Genomic DNA, 27,051 nt, shown 5'->3' with positions numbered 1-27,051 from the left:
AGAAATATAAAATCCTCCAACTCCGCTAAAGAAACCTTCCTCATTATGAAAGAACTGCTCAAAGTGCCTGACCCTCCCCCAGCTCCTGACACCTTCGAGGACAAATGCAACAAATTGGCAAAATATTTTGACGAAAAAATTCAAAATATCCTTGCCACTTTGCCCCAAGTCAATCTGAGAGCCGACACTAATTGCCAAGCCAACCTAAGAACAGACTTGAATACCCAGCTGGCCAAACCAGCTATCTACTTGGATACCTTTGGTCCCGTAACAGGAGATGAAGTTCTCAAAACGCTGGCAATTATAAAAAGCGGTTCTCCAAGCGACCCGGCTCCCATGCGCATCCTCAAGATGGTTGCATCCATTATTGCTGCACCCATCACTGACCTCATTAACTCCTCTCTGCTTCAGGGAACGGTACCCCCCGGTTGGAAGGGAGCTATCGTTAAAGCCCTTCTAAAGAAGCCACTCCTAGACCCCTCGGACTTGGCCAATGACAGGCCAATCTCCCTTCTCCCTGGTATCAGCAAGGTCACGGAAAAACTAGTCAATAAAAAACTCTACCAATTCTTGGAGTCCAACAATCTCCTCCGGAAATCGCAGACTGGTTTCCGTCCGGGTCAGGGCACAGACACCGCCCTCCTGCCAGTGGTCGAGGAGGCCAGATGCATTCTGGACTCAGGAGGATCAGTGGCAGTGATCCTACTGGACCTTAGTGCAGCCTTCGACACTGTCAACCACCAAGTCCTCAAACAGCGACTTACCGACATAGGGGTGGTGGGAACTGCTCTTGCATGGCTCACGTCATTTCTCAGCAATCGCACCTTCCAGGTCTGGGAGAGTAACATCCGATCAGCGACGATCCCCCTCCAGTGTTGAGTACCTCAGGGCTCTTCCCTCAGCCCTACCCTATTCAATGTTTACATGTCCCCACTGGAGGAGGTGGTCGCCCCGTTCGGAGTTAAAATCGTGAGCTATGCCGATGACACCCAACTGGTCGTCTCCCTTTCCCAACCTAACCAAGGACTGCCCACTCTCCACACCTGCCTATCAAAAATCTTCACTTGGATGGGCGAATCATCCCTAAAACTTAACGGATCCAAGACAGAGATATGTTACTTGGACATAAAGGATCTACCCTCCCCCCTAACATCTGGCCCACCTGCCTGGGAGAGCCTCCCTCTCCCAAAGGGGAGATCAAAAGTTTAGGAGTATGAATGGAAAAGGACTTATCCTTCAAAACCCAAGCCAAAAAAACAGCTGGAACCTGCTTTGGCCTCCTCAGATCGGCCCGGAAAGTCCTGCCTCTTCTCCCTCAAACCTCCCGTAAGTTGCGCATCCAAGGACTGATCCTGTCTAGATTGGATCACAGCAACGCCATCTTCCTTGGAGCACCGGAATCTACCCTCAACAAACTGCAACAAATTCAGAACGCCGCAGCTCGGCTCCTCACGGACACCCAGGCCAGAACTTCTGCCAAACCCGCGCTAAAACTGCTGCACTGGCTCCCCATTAGAGAAAGGATAAAGTTTAAGTCCCTTTGTATAGCACACAAACTTCTTCAGGACAAAGGCCCCCCAATCCTCAGAAACTTAGTCGTACCTTACAAAGCGAACAGACCCCTCCGCTCAGACCATGAACATCTTCTCACAGTGCCCAGAGTAAAAAAAGCACGTACAGGAGGTCGTCGATTTGCGGTCAACACAGCCACTCTGTGGAACGCCCTTCCCCTCAAACTCAGGAGCGAACCTTGTCATCTCCGTTTCCGGAAACTCCTGAAAACACTTCTCTTCCCCTAACCCCCCCTCTTCTCGCTGCCCCCCCCTCAGACTCTGCTGTTTTGGTTTTAGCGCTGGGATGCTTCCGGGTTACTACGCGCTCTATAAAACCCACATTCATTCATTCATTCATTCATTCATTCATTCAAATACTAGTGTGAACGCTGATTTTTGTCCCACTGCTAAAAACGTTAACCTTTTTGTTGAGGTATTGAGCCCTGTGTGACTGGCACCTTCTTCCCCCAACCCTGCCCCCACTCCTCGGCTGTGCCATGCCTCCCCTGTCCAAACCACAGAAGCTTGGTCGGCTGTAGCTTTCTGTCCGGCCCGGCTGTTGCTTGGCTACTCATGTGGATATTTTTCGGGTTACAGCTTAGAAGGGAGGAACACTTTTTCTACTGCATAACTTCAAATATATGAAAAACTTTTAAATGTATTTTCCAGAATTTCGTTGGTCTCCCTGTTACTGTTAAAACTGTGATTGGCCCCTGTGACTTAGCCATCAAAAACGGCTGACCTTATGACCACACCCTTTATAGTAATATTTTTATTTCCAGCATGTCTCATATAGTGAGTGCCCTTAGACTTTGTGCGCCGAACCACCTACATCCTTGTAATGTATGCACCTCCGTCTCGTGCCGCCCTTAAGTAACTCAGAACGCAGTAACTGAAATCGCGTTGCTGTTGCAATAAGGAATGGATCATTCTCGGATGGCTCCTCGTCTGCGGCCGGAAGGGTGGTGGTAGGATCATGTATCAGTGATGGACGCTGGTCATTTCCTTGCAAGCCCTCCAGCATCTCATCCGTGACTGACATGGGCCTTAGAAGTAGAATAGGTCTTGCTGGCATAACGGTTTGTGGTCTTTATCTTATACTTAGGTTATCAGAAGATGAAACAAATGATCATCAGTTCCCTAGCTGATAGCACACATCTAATTAGTAAATAACTAGATCTAAAGAGGTGTTTAAAGCAGGCAGGGTGAAACAAGACCCGTTCCGTTCTTAAAACGTCAGCAGGACGCCTCGAGGACGCACGGGCTTTGCATGAAGGCACTCACTGCCTGGGAGGAGAACAAGGGACAGTGGAACAAACTATCCCCGGAAGTGCAGTTTGCTGCGTACTGGTTCCAACACCCCCCTCCCCGTATGCCACATCTGGCCATCGAGCAAGGGTATATGGCCCTGGTCACTCAATCAGCTTTTTTTGGGACAAACCCCCAGGTTAGGGATGCTGACCCTTCTACAGTTGCATGTACCTCTGTGGATTGGTGGAGCCTGGCAAAGCGCTGCCCACTCCTATGCTTTATTTGCCTCTGCTTGACCTTCCCTACCATGCGGACCTCATGGCGACGCATGAATTAGCTTGCTGCCAACTATTACAGAAGAATGGAGGGGCTAAACGCATGCTGCTCCAAAGTACCAATCCTGCACGTGGTTTCAATGCTTTATCAATGTACAAGCCGCACACAGGGGAGTCTTGAGAAGTTCGTGATCAAACTATGAGGCTGAATTTGGTACCACCCTATCCAACAGACAATGGAGTTACTGTTATCAACAAACAGGGCTGATCTCAGCAAGTAGCCATTTACGCATCATATACTTTAAATATAGCCATCGGCTATATTACACTCCAGTCAGACTGCATAAATTATACCTGAGTCAGGTTGACAGATGTGACCATTGTAGGATGGGAAGGGGCAACTTTCCAACATTTAGGATGGGACTGTGAACAAATCAGAAAGTACTGGCAACAGATTTTTGAGGCACTGGAACAAATGATCGGATCCCCATTGCCTGCCACCACGCTCACAGCACTGCTGGGTTACACAGAAGGGTTTTAAACATCCTTCAGAAAATACCTCTTTGGGGCTATAATTCGTCAAGTGCAGGGTGGCCTATAGATGGGGCAGAGGAAGGGCCCCCAAATTCAAGGACTGAGGGCACATTCTCGTAGGAACAATCACTTGTTTCTGCGGAGCTACTACCACTGACCTCCAGACCAAGAGATATATGGGACCCCTTGCAGGCGTACTTATTGAATAACCCACTTCACATTGAGGGGGAGGGGAGTGGAATGCCCGGATGAAGATACATGGGAGGGGGGGAAATGTCCAGAGGGAGTTTTGGAAATGGGTGCCACGTTCAGGCCTTACTAGGATGCCTGGTTGGAGGACAGGCGATGTAAGTGTGACCGATGAGGGCAGTTTTTGACAGCAAGTTATTTGCCAATCTTTACGCACCAATTATGTTGTCAATGTCAACTGTAGTTTCAATATGGACAAATCAGAACCAGGCTGTAAGAAATTCACTATGTACACTATGAGATCATTGCGCATTAATATAATATCCAACATTATTGATGTCATATGTTTTCTAGTTTGGAAAAAACTAATACTAGATTTAACAATAAAAATAAATACATTAAAAAAAGGTACTCTGCCAAAGGAAGAAGAATGTTTTTTGGTGTGTTTTTTTTAGAGCATACACTGTAAAGGTTTGATTAAGTGAATAAATAGCTATACATTTATTTGACCAAAGTAAACAAAATTAATTTCAATCAATCAAAGTTTGACAAATACCTTTTGGAAGTCAAACTTCGGCACACTGCTAACTATGAACCCAAAAATGTGATGTCCATCGAAAAGTAGACCTCTTGCAGAAATGTCAGGTTAGGTTTCATAATTAGAGTGCAGCATTTACCCAGAAGGATAACTTGGTGCTGAGAAACACACTTCTTTAAGCATCTTCAGAGCTTTCTCACAGTGACCCTATCAAGATTAATGTGATGATGAAAACAGTCAAGTCTATAAAATTTTCCAAAATGTAAACAGATTAGATTATTGGTTAGATGGAGAAGCAAATAATTTCATTTGTTAGCCACTACTACAGAAAAGAACCAACGCTGACCTTTTTTAGATGGAACTGTGGGACATCTAGGAGAAGTTTATCCTTAACATGAGTGCTCAGCTGGGACAGTAGCCGTGAAAACGGAAATTGATTGGTCACTTATGAGGCGTAAAAATGAATGTGTATCAAGCATCTGGATTTTAAAAGTCTGGTCTTTTCATCGGGAGCAAGTGCAATATCATCAGGGTCAGAGTGAAGTGTTAAAATACTCGTCTAAGCCAAAGTTTTATCACTATCCATACGGTTCACCAACACATCACACATAATGGAATCAAACACTTTCAGATGCTGTACTGGCACATTCTCACAAGATGTAGGCCAAAAGCAAGCAGGAGATCGGGATACACAAAACAAGCCACTGATGAGAATCAGTGATTTCGCTCAGAGAAATCACAGTATATATGAAGAGGAAAGTAATAAGGGGATATTAGAATATTTGATTTGGGAGCCTTAGAGTTTGAAGAAGAGTCATGAGTGAAATTACTTGCTGGCTCAAAGACGCAATAAACCTTTTTCACCCCCAGTGTCCCAGCACGGACCAATTTTGTGCTATTCAAAGGCCCCTCTTTCGGAAGAATGTAAGAGTGTCAAGTAAGATAAAACATGTTGTTGAACACCATAGCTGCCAAGGTTTCAGATTGCTATGTGTGACATTTTCATAATGTCAGTGTAATTATGAGTGACATTTCAAGGACTATGAGTGACACTTTCTATAGAGCAAAATCAAGTAATGAAGATGAGGGAAATGTATATATATCAGAATTCACACCCATTCGAGCAACGTAAAACTCTTAGGAGATCTTAAAACAACTGCAAAGCACCAGAAATGGAAGGGAACTAACCTAGTACCCTTTTAACATGATCGGACAGTGGGCACAGAAACACTGCGTCAGGCAAGGCTCAGGAGAGTGAGGCTGAGACATTCTCTTACGAGAGAATCCAAACATATGACAGACGCAGACGGACCAAAAGATAAATGTTTAACGTTTGACACAGGCTACAAAAGTGGTGTGCAGTTTCATTTCTTTTATTAATCCACCATACATTTCGGGAGAAGGAGCACTTCTTTATCAGTTTTCCAGATGAGAACGAATGTCCCATTTATCCCAAACACAAAAGCCTGATTTATCCTAAACACAAAAGCCTGGAATATTAAAGTCAGAAAAAGTAATGGTGTTAATGTGGAAAGTGTCTAGACAGTGGCCATTCAGAAATGAAATTCACCATTTGTAAGATTAAAGAGAAGTCATAAGCACAAAAACCTATATATATATATATATATATATATATATATATATATATATATATATATATATATATATATATATATATATATATATATGTATATATATTTATATATGTACTGTAGCACATAAACAGGTAAGAGTCGTCAGCCAGACCGTAAATCACAGAGAGAGAATGGTAGAGAGCTGCATTCAAGAGGCAGTGAGTTCAGGTACCTGAAGGTCTGTAGTCTAATACTGCGCTACAGCTGTTGCCTAGGCAATAAAATATGGCGTGCACTATTTTAAATAGTTTCTTTCATATGTATTCACACTGAATTACTTTGCAAACTATGTTGCTTAAGGACACTAATGCATGTTATTATTTTTAGTGCTACAGTGCTTCAGGATTGTGAATGTAAAAGCTAATTAAATGTAATACAGATCTTGCTTTAAATTAATTTAGGAAACAGTCACTCTACAGGACCTCTACTCAGGAAAAACCACAAACCCTTCCCTCGCAAAGCTCGAGGTTAGCAGATCACAGTATGTACGTCACAATATCAATGAAAAAGTTATCTTACCATCATTGGTAAAATCCCTGCTGACAAGACTCTGGGCAGCTTTAGGCAACAGGTTTGTTCCCGGTCTCCCATATCTGTTTTTAACTCTCTTAACCAAGTCTGGCCTTCCGCTTTTCGCACTCCATAACGTAAGGCAGCAACCATGGTCTGCAAGGCTAGTTGTAGACGAGCTCAGGCCTTGTTGAGTCACCGCAGGCTGTAGCAATTCAAGTTTGCCGCCCGGCCCCAGTCTGCCTCCAGTTATAGTCCTACAGGCAGTCCTGACTCCTGCGGGCCATCCTGACTTTTGTAAGCTTCCAATTGCGGTAATATATAGAGAATAAAGCGGGGGAGAGCAGGTCTTCACAGCTGATAGCAACCCCACGAGTCCCCCAAACAACAGCAAGACCCTTCCCTACAGCTGTTGGTGGCGGGAGGTGTTGAACTCTTCCCCTGGAGGAGCTGGCGAGGCCCTTGCCGATGTGGTGAGTCTGGCTTAGAGGCATAGTCCGTACTTGCACTGTGCTTGTGCCTGGGATTTACGGTGCTGGGAGCCTAACTGGCAAGAGTTGCACGGCCGCTGTCCTGTAATAATCGTTTGCTGCCCAGAGTGAGTGATTGCCTGGGGTGCATCGACACCCCATGCAGCCTGCTGACCTGCTGCGATAGGGCCCAGAGCGGCCATAACTCTGAGGACTGCACAGGCAGCCGTGAAAGCGGCGGACCACATTGGAGACCCAGCGGTGCTTTCCTAGCTGCATCTGCAGTGAAGAGCCAGTCTGCCACTGAAGCCCACACCACAGCCACAAGGGTGGAAGCAAGACCATCGAAGGCATACACTCACTGAGGCTAGCTTTCCGCAGTGAGCTGCCGGGTGCCCGGAGGGAGACCTACAATGCTGCACAGCCAGGCCCGGTGCGATCACGGAGGCGAGAGCTCTATAGCGGCAGAGACAGAAGGCAGGCAGTGGTTCGGGCCGGTGCGTGCTACAGCAGCAGGCAGCCCTGAGAGTGCTGCGGGAGAGTGCTGCGGCCAACGCAATGGTAATCACAGCTGATAGCAGGCAGTGGCCCGGGCCAGTGCAAGCTGCAGCAGGCAGCGCTGAGAGCGCTGCGGCCGGCGCAATGATAATTGTTCGCAGCACGGCCTCAAACTAGCCAGCTGCCCTAAAGCTCGTTAAAAAACTCTGAGGTCATGGGCGCCAGGTGCCGCACAGCCAGTAGGCACGACTTGAGGGCAGGCCCCCGGGTCTCGGAAATTAATTGGGCAGGTGGTGAGTCTGTCATCACGACTCACTTTCAGCACGCCTCGGGCAGGAATCAAGCAGAGCCAGCAGCCTGTCGGCCCCATTTTGCAACATTGTAGCAAGCAATCTCCCAGAGCAGCCAGCATGAAGTCAATTACTCTGTCTCCGGGAGTGCTGGCAAGTCTGCGGGGAGCTGAGCATTCAGCAGAGCAGCCGGCGCACACACAGGTCAGAGGCACCAGGCAGCGCGCGCTACCACCCTGGCATTATGGTAGCCAGTTTCAGCGGTCAGCAGAGTGGGCAAAATGTGTGACAAGGCATTTCAGAGCGGTGATGCGGATCACCGCACTGAAATGCGTGAGTGTCACACCTGTTGCGTGAAGCTTGGCAGGTCTGCAACACATTCCTAGTTCCACAGTCATCCTCAAAATTGATCTGGAAAGAACTGTCAATTTGCTACTATACTCCAAACATGTGCTTATGCTTCTCCTCAATGCTAGAACCTGTATTCGCATACCTGAGATGCTAAAGGTCACTGAACAACGTATTGCTTGAAAAGGATACAAACATAGAGGACCGCCATAAAGAAATGAGGAATCACACCGATGTGCGCCCTCTTTCTTTCCTTGGGTTCTGTGGCTGTCCAGTAAAGGGCATCCAGTATGTCTTGTCCAAAAGATGAAAACAGGCGATCTGCAACCTGGAAATGAAACAGAACGTTTTCACCCAAACCACGCATGAAGTACATACCAGAAAGAGATGCTTACTACTTTCCAAGATTATGACTGTGCCATGAAAAAAACATTATGCGGACACTTTACCTGCACGTTTGTGAAAAGTTCTGTGTTTTAAATCGATGATGCTCGCTTTTACTGCTGATTGCATAACTTAACAAATAAAAGAAGAGAAAAACCCAGTTCCCAGAAAAAAAAGCGAGCATCCTAGAAAGTTTCTAAATGGAAGTGATATTAGCCATATATCAAGGGCTGTCTTTTGTCAGAGCAAATATTTAAACATTCTCTTTTTTAAATGTTCTTTCTCTGGTTTCCGATCTTGATTTTAGGTTGAAACCTCTTCGTACAACACTGTAAAGTTTTTTGTTGATACGAGGATGTAAAGTAACTACTTTACTAGAAGTTCCACCCTAGAATCAAAAAGACAGTAACAAGGAAAGGGAATACACATTCTCAGAATTCTTGATTACTTGCTTCAATAGGTCTATGAACTGATCGAATTCTGACAGAATACTCATAAAGGATCACTCTCAGTTAAAATAAAACTTGATAAAAAAAGGTTCAACAATCAGAACAAAATATTCTTTTTGAGACTAGGATGTATGCAGTTGTTGAAAGCAAATAAGCACAATGGCAATGGTATACAATGTATTTCAATGTTAAGAAGCAAGGTTGGACCAATTTAATTCAGCATTCTGATGAAGTGAGGATTTAACCAAGTTCTTTCAGATATGATTAAGCAAGGACATACCAATTCATTTCAGAATTAAGATGAAGTAAAGTTAGCATGAGTGAAAAATAACAAGTTACTTACTTTCAGTAGTATCCTTCTGTAGGGTAATCTAACCACTGAGCCTTCAATTTAAGAATATTTTCCAGAGCCAGTTTGGATCCAGAGGATTTTCTCAGCAGTGAATCCGTGCGCCAAATGGTGGGGCCATGTGGCTCTGCGGGGACTTCGTTACACCCCGAAAGCAAGGAGATACCAGTTTCTTAATTCTTTTATGCCCTCAGATGTGGAGCATCAAACAAATTGTAGCTAACAGTGTACCAACACTCAACATGGAAACTTCTTAGGAATCCCCTCCACACAACCAGGAGGTGGGAGAGCTGCGAGGAATCTGTGGTTAGATATTGAATGCACTAGAAAGAGCTACCAAAAGGTAAGTAACTTGTTCTTCTTATGCATACTTCTAATTACAGATTCCTCATATTAAGAATAAATACTGTAGCAGTTCATCCCAAAGGAGTGGATGGAGAGTGGATTCAGACTAGAAGGTCTTGCAAGACCGAGTCAGGAAAAAGGGCACTCCTGTCGGGCCTGGGTGTGAAGGCAGTTGCATTTCATGAAAGTGTGCACAAACCCCCATGTCACACCTTGAAAGATATCCAGAACCAGCACTCCCCTTGCCTTGGCCATAGTGAAGTGAGCCTGCAGGTTTTCAGAGGGTTGGTTCTTGGCCAGCACACAGCAGATGTTAATGCTTATGACTTTCCATCTTGACAAGGTCCTTTTCTGCACCGCCTTCACATTCTTTGTACCACAAAATCTTGCAAAGAGCTAGCCATCCACAAAGTGGTTTCTTACACGGTCAATGCGAAAGCTAAATCCCCTTTTTGGATTGTGCTAATGGAACACTTATCTACTGCTCCTTCAAAGGATGAGGTGGAGCAAAAAACATTGGCAGAGTGACAGACAGGCTGATGTGTAAAGTCGTCACAACTTTGCCAAGAAGGCCATCTGGTCCTCAGCACTAACTTGTCCACAAAGAAAGTGGAGTAGGGCAGTTGCACCTAAAGTGCTTGCAGTTAAGTCCTGCCACGCACAGAGATGATAGCAATCAGAAAGTCTGTTTTGAGCATCAGTAGTTGCGGTAAGTAGCTGCGCACTGCCTTACAAGACACATATATAAGAAAAGTCAACACTACATTCAAGTCCTGTTGCAGCATGATGAGCGGCTTAGAGTGCGATTCAGATCTTTGATAAACTGCAATTAAATAGGTTGATCAAGTAAACACATAAGGGCTGAAAGAGCGACGGATAATATTAAACTGAGCTAATTGCAAAGCCTTGCTGAGTCATCGATAAACAACACATCCAATAATTTAGTCTGCAGAAGGTTAGTATGACAAGCAGCACACTAGTAAACAAACTTCTCCCAGCCCCCTCCACGGGTGGACTTTGTCGAAGTGTGTCAGGCTAAAAAGCATAACATTAACTCCTGCAGCTGGCAGATCGAATGCATTTAACTGTCGCCACTCAATCTCCACACATGGAGATGTAGATTGTGAAAACTCAGATGCCGAGACAGGAGATCGTCCTCGTAGTAGATCAGAGGGCAAATGCTCATGCTTAGAAGCTCTGGATACCATACCTTCCTGGCCCAGTCTGAGCCCAGTAAAATGACTTGAGCCTAGTCTGTCCTGAGTTTCCTCAGACCTCAAGATGGGAAAGCGTACAGGAGACCCATGTCCCATTGCATTTGCAATGCAGCTGCTAGTGTTTTCTTTGGAGGAAACCCAATTGCGCAGTAGAGCTGACACTACACATTCTCACCAGTGGTGTCCAGAGCATACCCTTCTGTTCAAAGCTTCTACTTGCCACCATCTCAATGAATGGCAATGGCTCAGAAGACACTTGACGTGGTTGTAGACTCTCCGTTAACAAGTTTGCTTGAACAGCAGGTAACCGTAAATCAAATATTCAAGTACTTTTGCTTCCCTTCTCTTAAATATTTTGAGAGACACGTTCTTCTACTGGTGGCTCAGGTGGCTAGTCTAGCTCAGTATCAGATGTTGGGGCAGAGGTTGAGGAGTTGGCATGCAAACTGACTGAGTTCTTATAGCGCGACACAGACCTAGAGCGATACAACACTGGCTCGTGTTGGATACAGCTATCGGGATAGAGTCCTAGACTGAAGGAGTGTGCACCGGTGCTGGCATGGAAGGGACTGGTGTGGACTTAGGGGCCAGAGCGCAAGCATCCACCAGCAGCAGAACAGGCGATGGGGTTAGTCTGGGACAATGAAGGATCTGCCGGCAGAAGTGCAACTGGAGCCCATTGTGATTCCTTGGTGCCCAAAGGAGCACTAGACAAGTGCCTCAAAAAGCTGAAACAGGATCTTCTTAAAAGCTGCAATTTATAGAGCTCCAGGACTACCTGTGGGACTAGATCATAGTGTATGACCCTTTTATTAATGACATTGCATCTTCTGCTCTGATGTTGAGTGGGGGGCTGGGGTTGAGTCCTGCCTAAAGTGCTTACACTTAAGTCAGGTCTTTCACTTTCCAGAAGATATGGAGCGAGAATGAGACTGCATGCAGGACCGAATTCTTGAACATGTTCTTGGGGGTGAATCTATATATCGACTGCGACCTCTTCTTATGTACGGTGGTGCACTGTTTCGCTTCCTGCAGCCAGATCATCTTTGGGAGCATGAGGGCACATTTATTGCACAAGTGGGCACATTTATTCCCGGCGCAGGCTTGTCCACTACTGCAGACTGAGTAAACGGAAAGCTGATCACTGAGAGAAAAGCCAGGTCTTAAGATCTCGCCAGAACTTAGGGTAGAAAGATTCATGTTTCATGGAACTAGGGAGGGAATTCCATAGTCTGGGTCCAAGATATGAAAAGGAGCGACCACCCATTCTAGCTAGTTTACAACTGGGTGTTACCTAATTACCTTGAGTGGCTGAGGGTAAAGACCGGAAAGGGAAATATGGATGGATAAGCTCCTGAAGATAGAGCAGAACGGTCCCTTGTTTGATTTTAAAGACAAAACACAGGGTCTTAAATTTGATACGACTGTCAATGCGGAGCCAATGCAGGTCCCGAAGGAAAGGAGAGATGGATATTTTCCTTGGGATGTGACATAGGAGGCGGGCAGCGGAATTCTGGACCACCTGGAGCTTCTTCAGTACCTCCTGACTTACACCCACCCGTAGCAGTGCTTTTGCGCCCCAGAAGTGACGTTGGAAAGTGGCCTGTAGCTTATTGCTTTCCGGGCCTCGGACAGGAAGCACAAAATAATTGGAGGTATCGGTGTGCAGATCAGTAGTTTGGGACCTTTTAAGACAGTAAAAAACCACCACACCTAAAGGGGAGGTGGGCAGGCAGTGAGGAATCTGCGGTTAGATAGAGTCCCCACTAGAAAGAGTGTTACTGAAGATAAGTAACTTGTTCTTCTAATGGATACTTCTAAACGCATATTCTACACATTTAGAATAGATACCAAAGCAGTTTTTGTCAAAGGGGAGGGTCTGGAGCAGGCTCAGACCAGGTTGCCTGCAGAAACGAAAGACAAAATGACCTACAGGTGAGATCTGGCTGTCAAGAACTTGGGGAATAGAACCCTCAGGCCTTCCCAAGGGTACTTTTTCGCCAATGCGTAGCAGATCTTAATCATAAGGTCTAGCCACTTTGACAGGGTCCTTGGACATTACTTGACTTTTCTTTGCCCCAGAGAATCCCACAATAATCCAATTGTCAACCCAGTGGTTTTTGATGCAATGAAAAAAAACGTATAGCATTTTTGTGTTCTAGCTGATGGGGTGAGGTGAGGCAACAAAAGTTGGGAGGCTGATGAATAGCCAAATATGAAAAGGCCTCATAACATTCTGCAAGAATGCCGCCCTAGTCGAGCATGAGCTTGTCTGGAAAAAAGATCTTGTAGGGCAGTTGCATTGAGAGCGTGGAGCTCTTTCACGCGACAGGCTGAAGTGATCATGATGAGGAAGACACGTCTTTAAATTCAGCAGACACAAAGAGCAGCTGTAAATCAGCTCAAAGAGTACACAGAAAAATGTTAGGACCAAACTAAGGTCCTAGCGTGGCACCCCAAATGGTTTAGGAGGGAACATGTGCATTACATCTTTATTAAACCACTTCAAAACAGGTGATATAAACAAGGATTGTTGGTCCTATAAATGCAGAATGGCCGAAAGGGCCGATAAATAAATCACAAGGTCTTCTCAGGCCAAAGACAAAATAAACAACAAAATATCTGACAGCCTGGCTTGCAAAGGATCTGTGGTGTGGAGTCCAGACAAGATCATGGTTTTGTCCGAGTGCCTGGCACAAATAGACTTCGTGGAAGGGCGCCTGGCAGTCAGGATGACATAAATAACTTTGGTTGTCAGATCAAATGCTGTCAACTGCTGTAGCTCACTCTCAATGCATGGAGGTTTAAATTGAGCAGGTTTGCCTTGCTGCAGTGACTGAAGATGCTCCTAAAGTAGTAGCCTGCTCAGAGCGCAGACACATGTTCAGACATTCTGGGTACCACAGTCTTCTCACCCAAAGTGTGGCAACTACAATGACTTGGAGCTGGTCGTTACTGACCATCTACAGAATTCTGTGAATGGGAACGGGAAGGTATACAGGAGAACCATGCTTCACCCGAGTCGAAAAGCATCTCTTACGGAGGACCTTTGCGAAGTTGCCCTGTGCCCCTTCAGGGTGTAGCCAACACTCATGATCCGCCAAGTAACTTCAGCTGAGCTCATCCGCCCGACGTTCTAACCCCCTTCAAAGGAGCAGAGCATTCTGGTGCATGACCAGGACTGCACTCTGCCTAGTTTGTTACATTATCACATGGTGGCAGTGTTGTCCATGAGAACCAGTGCCAGCCTCTCCTTGATCGATGATAGGAAAGCCTTGAACAACAGATCAACATCGTTCAACTCCTAAAGATTGATATGGGTCTACTGAGACTTCGAGACCCTCTGCAGAGCCTGCATATGCCACCCACTGAAAACGACAAGCAGGAGGCATTCGGTTAATAGGCCAAGAAGCCTCAAAGCTGTTCTCACCGAGATCTAGGACAGAGGCCTAAACTTCTGGATCATAGCCCGAATGTCCTGGACTCTTTACAATGGAAGACCGGCCCAGAACTCCTGTGTCCAAGACAGCTCCTATAAAAGAAAGTCTCACTTGAAGGAGCCAAGTTTGACTCTGGTTCATTGATCGAGAAACCCCATAATTTTAGTAGGTCTAAAGTCATCTGGAAGTGGCCAAGATGGCAGCGGAGTAGGACGTGTTTTACGGTCCCTCCAGCGCCTGCATACTCTCAGCTTTGTATATCTCCCCTGAAAGCGCCCATCCGAACAAGTGGGGGTGAGCGGAGGTGCTCCCTGCCGGCATTGCAGCAGCGAAGGGGCTTCTTTGTGGACGCCGGGGCTTGAGGGCGCTGCAGTCCAGTGCGGCCTTCCCGACCCGGGCCCAAGTAGACCACAGGCAGGCCGGGAACAGCGGGCCTCTCCCCGACAGCCGGGGATAGAGGCGATAGACACACTCGTAGCCGCCTGGCGCCTAGTGCGGGCCAGCACGGTGGAGATCGCAGCCTGAGGCGAACCTGGGACGAGTGTAGCGACGGTGGACGGGGCTGCAAGGCTGGACCGGGAGCGGTGAGAGCGGTGAGTTGGTGACTGGTGCGGCCGCGGAGGTTGAGATCCCCCGCACTACGGGTGAGTGCTCCCACGCGGTGCCGCAAAGCAGACGGCGGCGATAGAGGTGAGAGGAGTGAGGGCGGCCCTCGGGGGGATACAGCGCTTCGATCCGCGATTCGGCAGACGGTGCGGCCCGCCGACGGGTGTGGGAGCCGCTGAGGTCTTGAGTGGCTGAGCAACTTTCCTCCAGAGCCCAGTGGGGGAGGACGTTGGGTCAGTGAGCGGGGTTGATTGGGGGAGTGCGTTTCTTTGCTCCCCCCCTCCCTCCGCAACGAGTTGTGCTTAGGCCCGCATTCGACCCGCGTTTCGGCGGGAATGCCGTTGCCAGCTTTGGTGAGACTGGCTTCTCCCCTCCTCAACGAGTTGTTCAGGGACCCTCCTTCGGCCCGCATATCAGCGGGCAGCTTCGCAACGCAGAAGCCGGGCTAGGTGGAGGCGGACACTGGAGCAGCGAGTGGAGCTGATTGGAGAGCGCGTTTCTTTGCGCCCCCCCTCCTTTAACTAAAGGTGTGCTTTGGCCCTCCATCAGCCCGCAGCTCGGCGGGAGGCGTGTGGCTGGCCTCGGTGCGGCTTGCTGCCCCCCATCTACGAGTTGTTGAACGCCCCTCCCTCGGCCCGCATTTCGGCGGGCAGCGTCGCAGTGCAGAAGCGCCGGTCTTTATCTGCTGAGCCCGGCTAGTGGAGATTGTGTTGCGGTGCTTTAGTCCTGTGATTGCTGGAGAGCCTGAATTAATCTGAGGGACTCGCAGTTGAAGCCGGATTCCACGTGTGTAAGCTACAGCCCGGCCCTTACACATATATTACCTCCTGTGCCGAACAGAGTGATGGGAAGGTGGACAGTGCAACCTGCTGGGTTTAAGCTCTGTGGCAGCACCAGACTACCTCAGCGGTGGCGAGTTACTAGGGGGAAACAGATCCATCGCTGCCCTGCTTGGGGGGCAACTAAAGTGACAAAATGGCAGCTGCCAGGCTCAAGAAAGATAAACCGGCGAAGGACAGCGGCCAGAAGGCCCCCCTGCAGTTATCCTCGCCGGTCGCAGGTAAACCCCGAGACAGGATGACAATGATGCCCCAGCGACCAAGGCTTTTATGCTGGAGTTGTTTACGGCCATTAAAGAGGACATTACAGAACTACGCTCCCAGCTTGCGTCGGACATGAGAGAACTGCGGCGGGATATAGATGGTGTGGGGGAGCGAGTCGCAACTTTGGAGGAACACGATCTGGGGACGGCGGAGGATGTTCATCGACTGAAACAGGATATAATCCGCCTCACGGAGCAAAACCTGGACCTACAGGCCCACACCGAAGATCTGGAGAACAACATTCGGATCAGGGCGTTCCCATGGAAAGGCGAAGGTACGGACCTACGGGAGTATGTGGACGCTCTCTTTAGGCACATCCTGAACGAGGAGGACCTGCAGGAGATTAAAATGGACCGCGTGCACAGAGTGGGCCTGCCGCGAGGGCCCAAGGCCCCCCCCCCCCGACATTCTAGTATGCATGCATGACTTTCAACTTAAAGAAAGGATCCTGAGAAAGGCACGCGACCTCGTCCCCCTCCAATTCCGGGATCACCGCCCTATGCTGTTTCAGGATTTGGCAGCCTCCACTTTGATCAAGCGGAGGGACTTCAGGCCTGTCACTACCTATCTGAGGGAGCAGGGGGTCCCCTACTCGTGGAGACACCCGTTCAGGCTTATCTTCAAATGGAAGTCCAAATTGGTCCAGGTCCGATCGCTGGAAGCGGCCCTTAACATTCTGGGCTTGGAGAGGCCCGCTACCCCGACTGAGACCGGCAGCTCTCCCAGCAGACGACGACGGCGTTCCACAGAGTGGCAGACGGTCGGCAGGCAGGCACCAGCGCTGAAACCAGACCTGTCGTTGAGCTTGAGAGATAGAGGAGAGGCGGTGGCCTCCGTAGCATTGGTGACAGACACTCCCGGAGACGCCTGAGGCTTCAACCTTTTCCAGGGCCCTTTCGGGGACTCTAGCTGGCGCCGGAGGAGACCGAACGAGGAACAGCTGAGTTACATGAATGTGTCCTTGTTGGGTGAAATGTCCTGTATCAGGAGTTGGGTACAGGGCTGGTGGGCGCCATGTCCCCTTGCCTTTGGGGCCTGTTTAACGGACTATCGTTTGTTCCTTTTTCTCGTGTTGCTGTGTTGTGGGACTCTGGGATTTTCCTTGTTTTGAGGAAGGGAGGCATGGTGGGTGGGAGGGTTGGGTGGGGGGTTGGAGGGATGGGTTGGGAGGGGCTTCGCATCAGCTAAGGGGGAACTGGGTAGTGATAGAAGGGGTTCCGCCTTGAATCCCAAAGGTGATGGGAGAGGACGTCGACAGCTTGTCTCCCCTCGGTGGTGTCGGTTGGCATCAGTGTAGCATTGGGTGTTAGCTATGTTCCTTTTCCTCATATGAGATGGTTAGGGATCTGGCAGAGATGAGCCCACAGTTTGGAGGTAATGAAGACCGTTACCGACGGCCTGTATTGCCTTTGACATGCATTATTGGCCTAGATGCCGCATGCGTATTAGCCCTCTTTTCCTGTCTGCTGTGAGATGGCTAGAGTTCTGAGAGTGGTGAGCCTTAATGTTCGTGGACTAAATAGCCCAGTGAAGCGTGCTGCAATCCTGTCCCTCTTGGAGAACGCAGATAGCGATGTGTGCCTTTTGCAAGAAACACATCTTCTCGCTAAAGATGTCCGACGCATGCAGGATAAACGTTATCCCTTACAGCTCTGGTCCTCGGGCCCGAATAAGAAGCAGGGGATTGAGCTGCTGTTTAGTAACCGTGTGCATTGCAAAGTGCTGTCCCAGGTGGTAGACATTAGAGGGAGGTTCCTGGCGGTGCGGGTTCAATGGGGCGAGTCAATCTTCACGATAGGGTCTATATACGCTCCAAATGCCCACCAAGAGCCCTTCCCTCGTGCTCCCCTCGCACAGGCCCTTGCGTCTCCAGATGCATTGATTTTGGTGGGGGGGATCTCAATCTTGTGATGGAGGGAGGGATGGATAGATCGGAACATCGGTCACACCAAACTGGCACCTGGTGACAGGAAGGGAAGCTGTGGCTTGCTGAGGGAGGGTTGCATGATGTGTGGCGCGTTCAGCACCCCCAAGAGTGCAACTTCACTTATTATTCTGCTGCGCACAAGACATACGCGCGCCTTGATCACTTCCTGGCCACGTCTGCCTTCCTAACTCACTTATCTGAGGCGGACATTACAACTCGCTCTCTTTCCGACCATGCACTCATATCAGTAAAGGTTTCGTTCAGTGGCGTCCGGCCGCCTTCGGACAGTTGGCGGCTTAGAGACTCCATGTTACTCTCTGACTCCATTGTAATGAAGATTTGCGACACGATCACTCACTATGTGGCTGAAAATATAGTAGGGGACACCTCATTAGCTTCAATCTGGGAAGCCCTGAAGTTAGTGGTCAGGGGAGATTTCACAGCGCTTGCGGCCACATATGCTAGGTTGCGCAGGGAGAAATGCACGGAGCTGGAGGGGGATGTGCGTGGCCTGGAGGCAATTCACAAGAGAACGGGGACCCCAAGGGTGTGGAGAGAGCTAGAGACGACAAGACGCATGCTCAAACACCTGGACCTTGATAGAGCGGCATATGCCTTACTGCGCTTGCGGCACAAATTCTACTTGTGTGGAGATAAAAGGGGTAGGATGCTTGCGCAGGCCTATGCCATCCCGGAGATCAGGGATCGCCAAGCGCAGACCCACACCACTGACGCTGCCATTGTCGACATCTTCCGCAGCTTCTATCAATCATTATACACGAGGGAGGGCGTGACACATGAGAACCTAACAGAGTACCTAGACTCGTCTGGTATTACACCCCTGTATCCGAAACGGCCGCAGCACTAGACTCAGAGATTCGAATAGAAGAGGTCATATCGGCCATTTCACGGCTAAAGTTGGCTAAATCAACCTGGGCCAGATGGGTTCTCAGCTATATTTTATAAGACGTAGCTCCTTTTTTGACTCGTCTTTTCAATTCCTTTCTTGATACTGGGGTGGTCACTCCCTCCATGACTGAAGCGGCCATAACAGTCATTCTCAAACCTGGGAAGGACCCTACGGATTGCGGCTCCTATAGGCCTATTTCACTCCTCAATATTGATGCTAAATTATTTGCGGGAGTGTTGGCGGCGAGGCTTAGCCCCTTAATGGACGGAGTGATTGAGCCTGATCAAGCAGGGTTTATACCAACCAGGCAGGGGGGGATAACACCAAGAGGCTGCTCCATCTGCTGGACCTGGTACACCGCTCTAAGGCGCAGGCTTTCCTGCTGTCTATTGACGCAGAGAAAGCCTTTGACCGGGTGGACTGGGGCTATATGTTCGAGGTATTGAGGGCCTTTGGTATAGGTGATAACTTTTCGCGATGGGTCCAGTGCCTCTATGCAACTCCCAAAGCGGTAGTGAGGGTGAATGGATGCAGGTCTGCCCCCTTTCCTATCACTAGGGGAACGCGACAGGGGTGTCCCCTCTCCCCGCTCCTTTTCGCGCTTTACACGGAGCCCTTCGCCCAGCGCGTTCGAGCCCACGCTAATATCTCGGGTATCCACTTTGGGGCAGATGTCCATAAAATCAGTCTTTATGCGGACGATGTCATTTTGGCTTTGACTGACCGCTACTCTTCCCTACGATGTCTGTCCACGGAACTCCTTGCCTTCCACAAAGCAGCAGGGTTTAAAGTTAATTTCTCTAAATCGCAAATCCTCAACATCTCTATCCCGGACTCTGAGGTAGTGGACCTGCAGAGGGACTTTGCTTTTCAATGGGTACACTCAGACATCCCACACTTAGGTATACGACTAGCCCCGACCCGAACGAAGATCCTTTCCTTAAATTATGCCCTGTTAGCTGAGCAGATTACGAAATCCCTGTCCTACTGGTCCCGCCTTAAATTGGCTTGGTTTGGCAGATTGGCCGCGATTAAGATGTCAGTGCTTCCCCGCATACTCAACCTTTTTCAGATGCTGCCCCGGACTCCACCGCTGGGCGTGTTGAGGAGACTTCAGGGTTTGCTTAACAAGTTCCTGTGGAACAACAAAAGGCCGCGCTTTACGTTCACAGTGACTACCTCCCCGAAAGCGGCCGGTGGCCTGGGTTTCCCTCTGCTTTCTGCATACTTCCAGGCATCATGCCTCAGATACATAGTGGAATGGAACAGGCCCATGTCCAGTAAACATTGGCTCTTTATGGACCAGACGGTAGCTGGACGCAATATCTGGCAAGAGCTTTGGTTGCCGTGTAAATGCAGGGCGTGGGGACTGTATTCTTCCCCGGTGACATCCCCGACGCTAAAAGCGTGGGACCAGTTAGCACTACGTAAGGGGTGGACTTCCTTCCGCTCCCCAATGACGCCCATAGTGGATAATCCGGACTTTCCACCAGGCTGTACGTCTCCGGTCTTTCACCGCTGGTGAGAGAAAGGCTGCAAGCAGGTGGGCATGCTCTTCGATTTGGACGGGCTGGTCCCGGATCCCACTCTGCGGTCGGACTACTTTCCGCTGGCCAAAGAGGACGCGTTCTACCACGCGCTAGTGGCGCATTGGGTGACCCTCCCGGCCAACATAGCCCTCATGTCGCGGCCGCTGACGGCCTTTGAACGATGGCTAGTTTGCAAAAAGGATGACCGGAGCCTTATTTTGGAACTATACGCGATGATTTTGCGCTGCTCCCGGAAACAACGTACGAAGGCACAGGTCCATTGGGAGACGGAGTTGGGGCGTCCCCTGTCGACCAAAGAATGGGAGCAGGTGTTCTATCGGGCGCACCACACGACCTCTAACACTGCAGGGACTGAATCAGCATACAAAACAACAACCTATTGGTATTATACCCCAGCGCGAGTCAAGATGTGGGACAAAGCGAAGTCAGGTCTTTGCTGGCGGGGTTGTGGGATGTCTGGGAATCTGATTCATCTACTGTGGCGCTGCCCGAGATTGGAACGCTATTGGGCAGCAGTCCTTGATGAGTTAGATGCTGCTTTTAAGATCACACTACCCGGCTACCTGAACACATTTTATTAGGGCTACCCCATCCTAAATTTTTTCCCTTGCGCTCCCTCAGTGGCAGACAAATTGCGCTGGCGCTACTAGCTGCGCGGCAAGTCCTTTTAGCGCAGTGGGGCTCCCCGGCGATACCTAATACCCGGGACTGGATTCAGCGATTATGGCACACCCTTGCTATGGAGCGACTTTCCTTGGGTATGGACGGGAAGGGTTTGGAATATGCTAACCTCTGGGCACCGTTTCTGCGGCTCTTGTCCAAGGACCTTCGGGAGGTGACATGCCCGAAGTACTTGCAAATCCTACAACTTATACCCCTGGAGCCTATAGGCGCCACCCCGCGTACTTGAAGACCCGCTCGCTGCAGCCAGGCAGGAGGAATGGGCCCCTGGGGTCAAGTGGTACCTATAGAAGCTGATGAGGAGTGGGGTAGTTGTGGGAGGAGTGGGGTAGTTGTGGGAGGGTGGGTGAGGGAGTTTCGGGTGGGGGTAGGGCTAGGGTGGGAGGGAGGGTCCCGTTTTCTCTATTCCTTTTGACTCCTTTTTTTTCCTAAAAGGCGGAAGCTATGCTTCAGGTGAGGTACGGATGGTACATCAGCTATGCGGGGTCGAACTCCGGGGTGTGGACCCAGATGCTGTGTTCATTTATTGTATGAATCCGCCCTGCCGGCGATGTAGGCAGCTGGGCTGTGTTATAAGATGTCCTATCCGCATAATAAAAATGTTTGATTCTAAACTGGAGGCAGCTTCTGTGAGACTGCAGTACGGGCTCATGAATGTATTTGTCCTGCAGGTTCAAAGCTACCATCCAGTTACTTAGATCCAAGGCAAACAGAACCTGGGCTGGAGTAATCATTTTGAATATGCCCTTCCACAGGAAGGCATTCAAGTGGAAAGAATCTAATATAAGAAAAAAGTTTATCATTCTTCAGCACGAAGAAATAGCAGGAGTAAGAATCCATCCCTATTTCAAAGTCTGGAACCCTCTTCATGGCCTGTTAGGACAGTTAAGCTCCGACCCCTAGCAGTAAGGTGGATAGGTGCTCCTCTGAGAGCCACTCTGATATGAGAGGATGCCGTAGGTGGTCACAAAGGAACAGAAGAGCACAACACAGTTGGATGTCTTGGAGGACCCATTTGTTGGATGAGATGGTCTGCCAACCTGGGATAAAATGTCGAATCCTGCCTCCCACAGGGCAATGCGCCGCTAAGAGAAAAGTGGCCTGGAGGTTGATGCCACAGAGGAGGGGAGACTTAGAAGATTGGTGACCTGCATGGTACATGCCTGGTCTCCACCCCAGACCACAAAAATACTGTGGTGACCGATGCCTGGAGTTGTCTATATGCCAACCTTCTTGACCCTCGAAACGGGAAAACTGATAAGGAAACTGTGTGTCAGTGGTCAAAAGGCTCAAATAATGTGATGTGGCCAAACTTTCTTTGAAGCATTTTTTGCCAAATAGGTACGATTCATCATAAGGCACATCTTCACCCCTTTTTTCACTTCTGTCTGAAGGTACTGCATACTCCATTGGATTACATATCTATAAGTAATGCCTCCATATCTCCTGAAAAACCTGTGAATTGCATCCACGCATAGCAACAGAGCGAAAGACTAATGGCGCCTGCTTCCACAATATGCCCAGACATGGGTCCTGGGCTCACTGTGCTACTGGATTCAAGCTACCCTGGCTGATGAAGGGTGATGCCCCAAAACCGGTTCCAGGATGCTTGTTTCTGGTCCATGGAGGAGCTGGTTTGGCAGTTCGGGCTGGACTGTTCCTATGAGTCTTACAGGGTAAAGACGGATTTGCATATGGCTGGGTCTAAACTGGGGTGGCATGGTGAGCAAAAGATCAATGGATTTAACCCAGATCCCTTGACTGGGGGTGAATGTTTGATTTGCTTTGCATTCCATCCATCATCTGTATGTCTTTTGCTTTTTCGCCCTAAGTGCGCCTGGTATGCCCAGACGTGGGCCCGGGATCACTGTGCCACTGGATTCAAGCTAGCCGGCTGACGAAGGGTGATACAACGAAACTGGTCCCATGATGCTTGTTTCGGTCCAGGGAGGACCTGGCTTGGCAGTTCGGGCTGGACTGTTCCCATGAGGTACAGGGTCAAGACTGATTTGAATATGGCTGGGTGTAAACTGGAGTGGCATGGTGAGCACAAGAACAATGGATTTAACCCAGATCTCTTGACTGGGGGGTGAATGTTTGATTTGCTCTGCATTCTGTCCATCATCTGTGTCTTATGCCCCAGACAATTTCATCATGTTCAGACCAGCATAAATCACATATTTGGTTGTGGGATGACCATCTTGAAAGATTTGAACCAAGGAGACCCTAAACTCTTTCAGGATGGCTGTAAATCAAGCTGGCCGTGTCCCAGAGGGCATGAGTATAATGGCCTACTAGACAAACCTTGTTGACTGTCCTCATGGCTAGGCTGACCGAAAAGAATATTAGTTTCACAAACGCCCAAATCCTTTTCGACCCCTTGTCCAGGGAGATAGTGGGGAATGAATTAGGATTCACCTTGCTGTTGCAAGCTTGGACCACAAAATTCTCAGTAGTAGTATGCGGTGTACGAAAATCGAGCTCTCGAGGGGCCAGTGTGTGGTGCCAGGCCACCTGCTTGCTCACAAGTCAGTAAGAGCAAGACTCAGATCAAGTGCCCATAAATCATTTCATTAGAGCATTGTTGAATGGGAGTAAAGGCTCAAAGGAAGCAGGCTCACGTTGCAGAACTTATGTAGGGACATTTGTCGTAGCTTCAAATATAGTAGTAGGTCCAGGACTTGAGAAGTACACTTAGTTACCACCGCAAAGGAAGCACTCTCTTTTGATGGGCCCAAGCGGGGAAAATCAACACTGTATCAGGAGAAGCATCAAGACCACTGGCCGAGTTATAAATTCATGTATAAAATGTTATCAACATAATGTGGTGGTAAATCAGCCACATTATTATTACAGTGCTCTCAGAGGGCTAAACGCTAGTCAGACTTGGAACCAAAAAGATGATGTAGCCTCAGATGACTGTTCTGCAGTAGTGGGAGTCTATTATTTGATTCAGGCTATATGGTTAATGGGTGCGCTGGTGTGGAGTCAGAGTGTGACATCTGTTGGGGTTGGACATCTGAATCAGTAGTGGATCCCCCTCCGGTACCCACAACGTCCTTCACCTGGAGCAGAACTTGCATCTGGGTGCATGAGGGGCACGCTCATTGTACAACTTGGGGTCATGCCACGACCCAAACACCAAAGACACACGTCCTGCTGGTCCATTACTGACATCTTTTATCAACAGTCACAGCATAGTTTGAAACTGTAGTTTTAGGTAGGGACATTATTCCTTTGTACATTTGATTTTAATTTGAAATGTCAATACGGAATAAAAAGGTATGGTGCTCACATCCGAATACGTCGAAAGGAAGGATCTCACATCAGGGTGCAGGGGTGGCACCTATATGGTGAAGAGCCATTGGGTGGAACGCGGAGCACTACTTTGGAAATCTTCCAGATCCAGTCTGGTGCTTGGGGAATATTCTAAGGGTGAGGAAACTACAGTCAGAAGAATCCTTCAGAACATGAATTTGGACAATTTGCGCAGGCCTGCAGGTACTCTCCATTTAAGCTTTAAGTTTAGTTGGACAATGTTGCAGTCCAAGAGATTCTGTGGTACACTAACCATAATTGGAAACAAGTGGAATACCCAAACATCACCGTGAGAGTATGACCAGATCTGGGACCAGTTTCAAAGCTTTAATCTCCTTCTTTCCACAAACAGAAGGGTTGTAAGGAGATCCTAGGTGGGGGATCTGTCTGAAGCAAATGACAGCGTGACCTTCTTCTTCCTTTTTACCTCCCTGTTAGGAGGGTGATGCAGAACAGGACAACAGTACAAAAGGAGGGTGAGAGCGACTGCAGAAGTAGCAGGGGATTTAGTTTTGTAGGTTTTTAGACACCTTTAAATTTCTGTAAGCATAATGTGCTAGTCATGTGGCCTATGCTCACCTCCAGCATATTGTAGATTATGTACAGCTTTATCACAGACTGTCCTCTTATTAGATGGTACATCATTGAGTAGTCGACATAGTGCATCATGAAATAGCAGAGTATCAAAATAACTCCTTTCATAATGTCGCACACCTGAGCTGGCTGAAGAATCCGCCTGTTACTAGAAAAGAGTAAAGGGAGAGGGTTACAAAAGAAGTGAGTTTTTCAAAACAGTAATTTATAATTCTACACAGACAGAGGTGTCAGGAATAATAGCATTACAACTTCAATTGATCTAATTTTTCATACGCAATGATAAATCCTACTAATCTTTAAATTACAACTCGTTTGTCTTTTGAGTAGCTAAACTAATAAATTACAGTAAGAAAGATATTAAGTAAAGTTAACATTTTATTGATCATACTTTGGTATTTTACATATAGTAATCAGAGCCATAGTGTTTGCATCTATGAATAAGGCCATGAAAAAGCACATAAGCATCCTGGTAATGCAGGCTATGTCTGTCAATCATGTACGTAATTTAGAATGTGCATATCAAATTGGGTTCCAGGCTGCAGGGACCCAGTAATGACCGGGGGGGACTCGTTGCAGCACTTTGGAGCCCTGCGTGTTGGTGGGGAAGTCAGGGGCAGGACCCAGAAACCGGCGATTACTGCGGCCGTGATCGGCCCGAGGGAACCACAATCCCCACAATCCTTAGCGGCACGAAGCCGCTCTGTCCCGCGCCAGGAGGGGCATAAATCCACGGCTACCCCCGGTGGAGCGGGGGACTTGTTGCAGCACTTTGGAGCCCGGCGTGTTGGTGGGGAAGTCAGGGGCAGGACCCAGAAACCGGCGATTACTGCGGCCGTGATCGGCCCGAGGGAACCACAATCCCCACAATCCTTAGCGGCACGGAGCCACTCTGTCCCGCGCCAGGAGGGGCATAAATCCACGGCTACCCCCGGTGGAGCGGGGGACTCGTTGCAGCACTTTGGAGCCCTGCGTGTTGGTGGGGAAGTCAGGGGCAGGACCCAGAAACCGGCGATTACTGCGGCCGTGATCGGCCCGAGGGAACCACAATCCCCACAATCCTTAGCGGCACGAAGCCGCTCTGTCCCGCGCCAGGAGGGGCATAAATCCACGGCTACCCCCCACGTCGCGGGATCGCGCGCGGGTCGGCGCCGGGAGAAGCCCGGGACAAGGGCGGGACCATCTAAGGCCATCGTAGGCCAGAGGAGGCCGGGTCGGGGCACCCCCCCTTGGATCTGCTTGAAGTTAAGAGGGGGAAAGGACAGAAGGTACAGCCGGCCTTTAGTTTACTACTACTATATATATCCCCCAAGTTGTAGAGTAACGGGACTGTTGAACTTTTTATAGGGGAGGAGGTACTGCTCAATTGCCCATCACCTAAAGATGAACAGTAAGGGGGGCTTTGGTGAATCCTCCTATCAGAGCAAGTCACACAGGGGATTAATGGACTATTATGTCAAGAGCTCTGTTCTCCCTATTGTTCGCGAATTAGAGAGATTAGAACAGTCACCAGTTATGGTTAGTTCCCCGAGTGTGTGTTTGCCCCTACAGATTACTGATCCAACTATTTCATTACTGGAGGAACTAAATATCATGTGTGGAACTATATATGCCCCTGTGGATCTTCAACCTAGAGCACCCATTTCCCCTATAGTAATGCCTAGCCCTAGGACTAGCGGCTCACCTCAACTTACCCACATTTCACAGGGTACACTACATGCAACAGATCCAATAGTAAATCCACATCTTGCTGTCGCTAACCAGGATTCCTCTACTAACAGGAAGGGAGATGAGGTTACACAAACAGGAAAGCATGCCGAGCAACACACACTAACTATAAATCCCCCACTCCCTAACACTCCTAGCATTGTAACACCTAAAGTATGCTCCAATGTCTCCTTACTGGCCTCATTGGAAAGTATGATAAAGACATTAATTTCGCCGTTAATTGACAAAATGACCAGTTTAGGGGATAGGCTTTCAGGGGTTGAGGAAGCAATAAAGGCTAACTCCCTACTCTTAAGAACTAAGGCAGAGCCTGTTCACCCACTACGTCCAGCCCCCACAGAACATCATAATACCACCATA

The 27,051-nt window shown here is 48.7% G+C and overlaps 1 protein-coding gene across 1 annotated transcript in view; it reads right to left on the bottom strand.

Moving 5' to 3' along the window:
* TAPT1 (transmembrane anterior posterior transformation 1) overlaps nt 1-27,051 on the bottom strand; it is a 620,835-nt gene that overhangs the window by 328,356 nt on the left and 265,428 nt on the right. The window contains exons 4-5 of the mRNA XM_078678446.1: nt 24,949-25,111; nt 8,283-8,418 (exon numbers count right to left, since the gene is read on the bottom strand). Of these exons, the coding sequence (XP_078534572.1) occupies nt 8,283-8,418; nt 24,949-25,111 (299 nt within the window). The remainder of the gene's footprint in view (nt 1-8,282; nt 8,419-24,948; nt 25,112-27,051) is intronic.

Source organism: Lissotriton helveticus, chromosome 2_2 (genome assembly GCF_964261635.1).
Source record: "Lissotriton helveticus chromosome 2_2, aLisHel1.1, whole genome shotgun sequence".
NCBI classification, from domain to species: Eukaryota; Metazoa; Chordata; class Amphibia; order Caudata; family Salamandridae; genus Lissotriton; species Lissotriton helveticus.
Note: the sequence above shows the minus strand (reverse complement) of the source record. Positions and strands in the feature narration are given on the sequence as shown.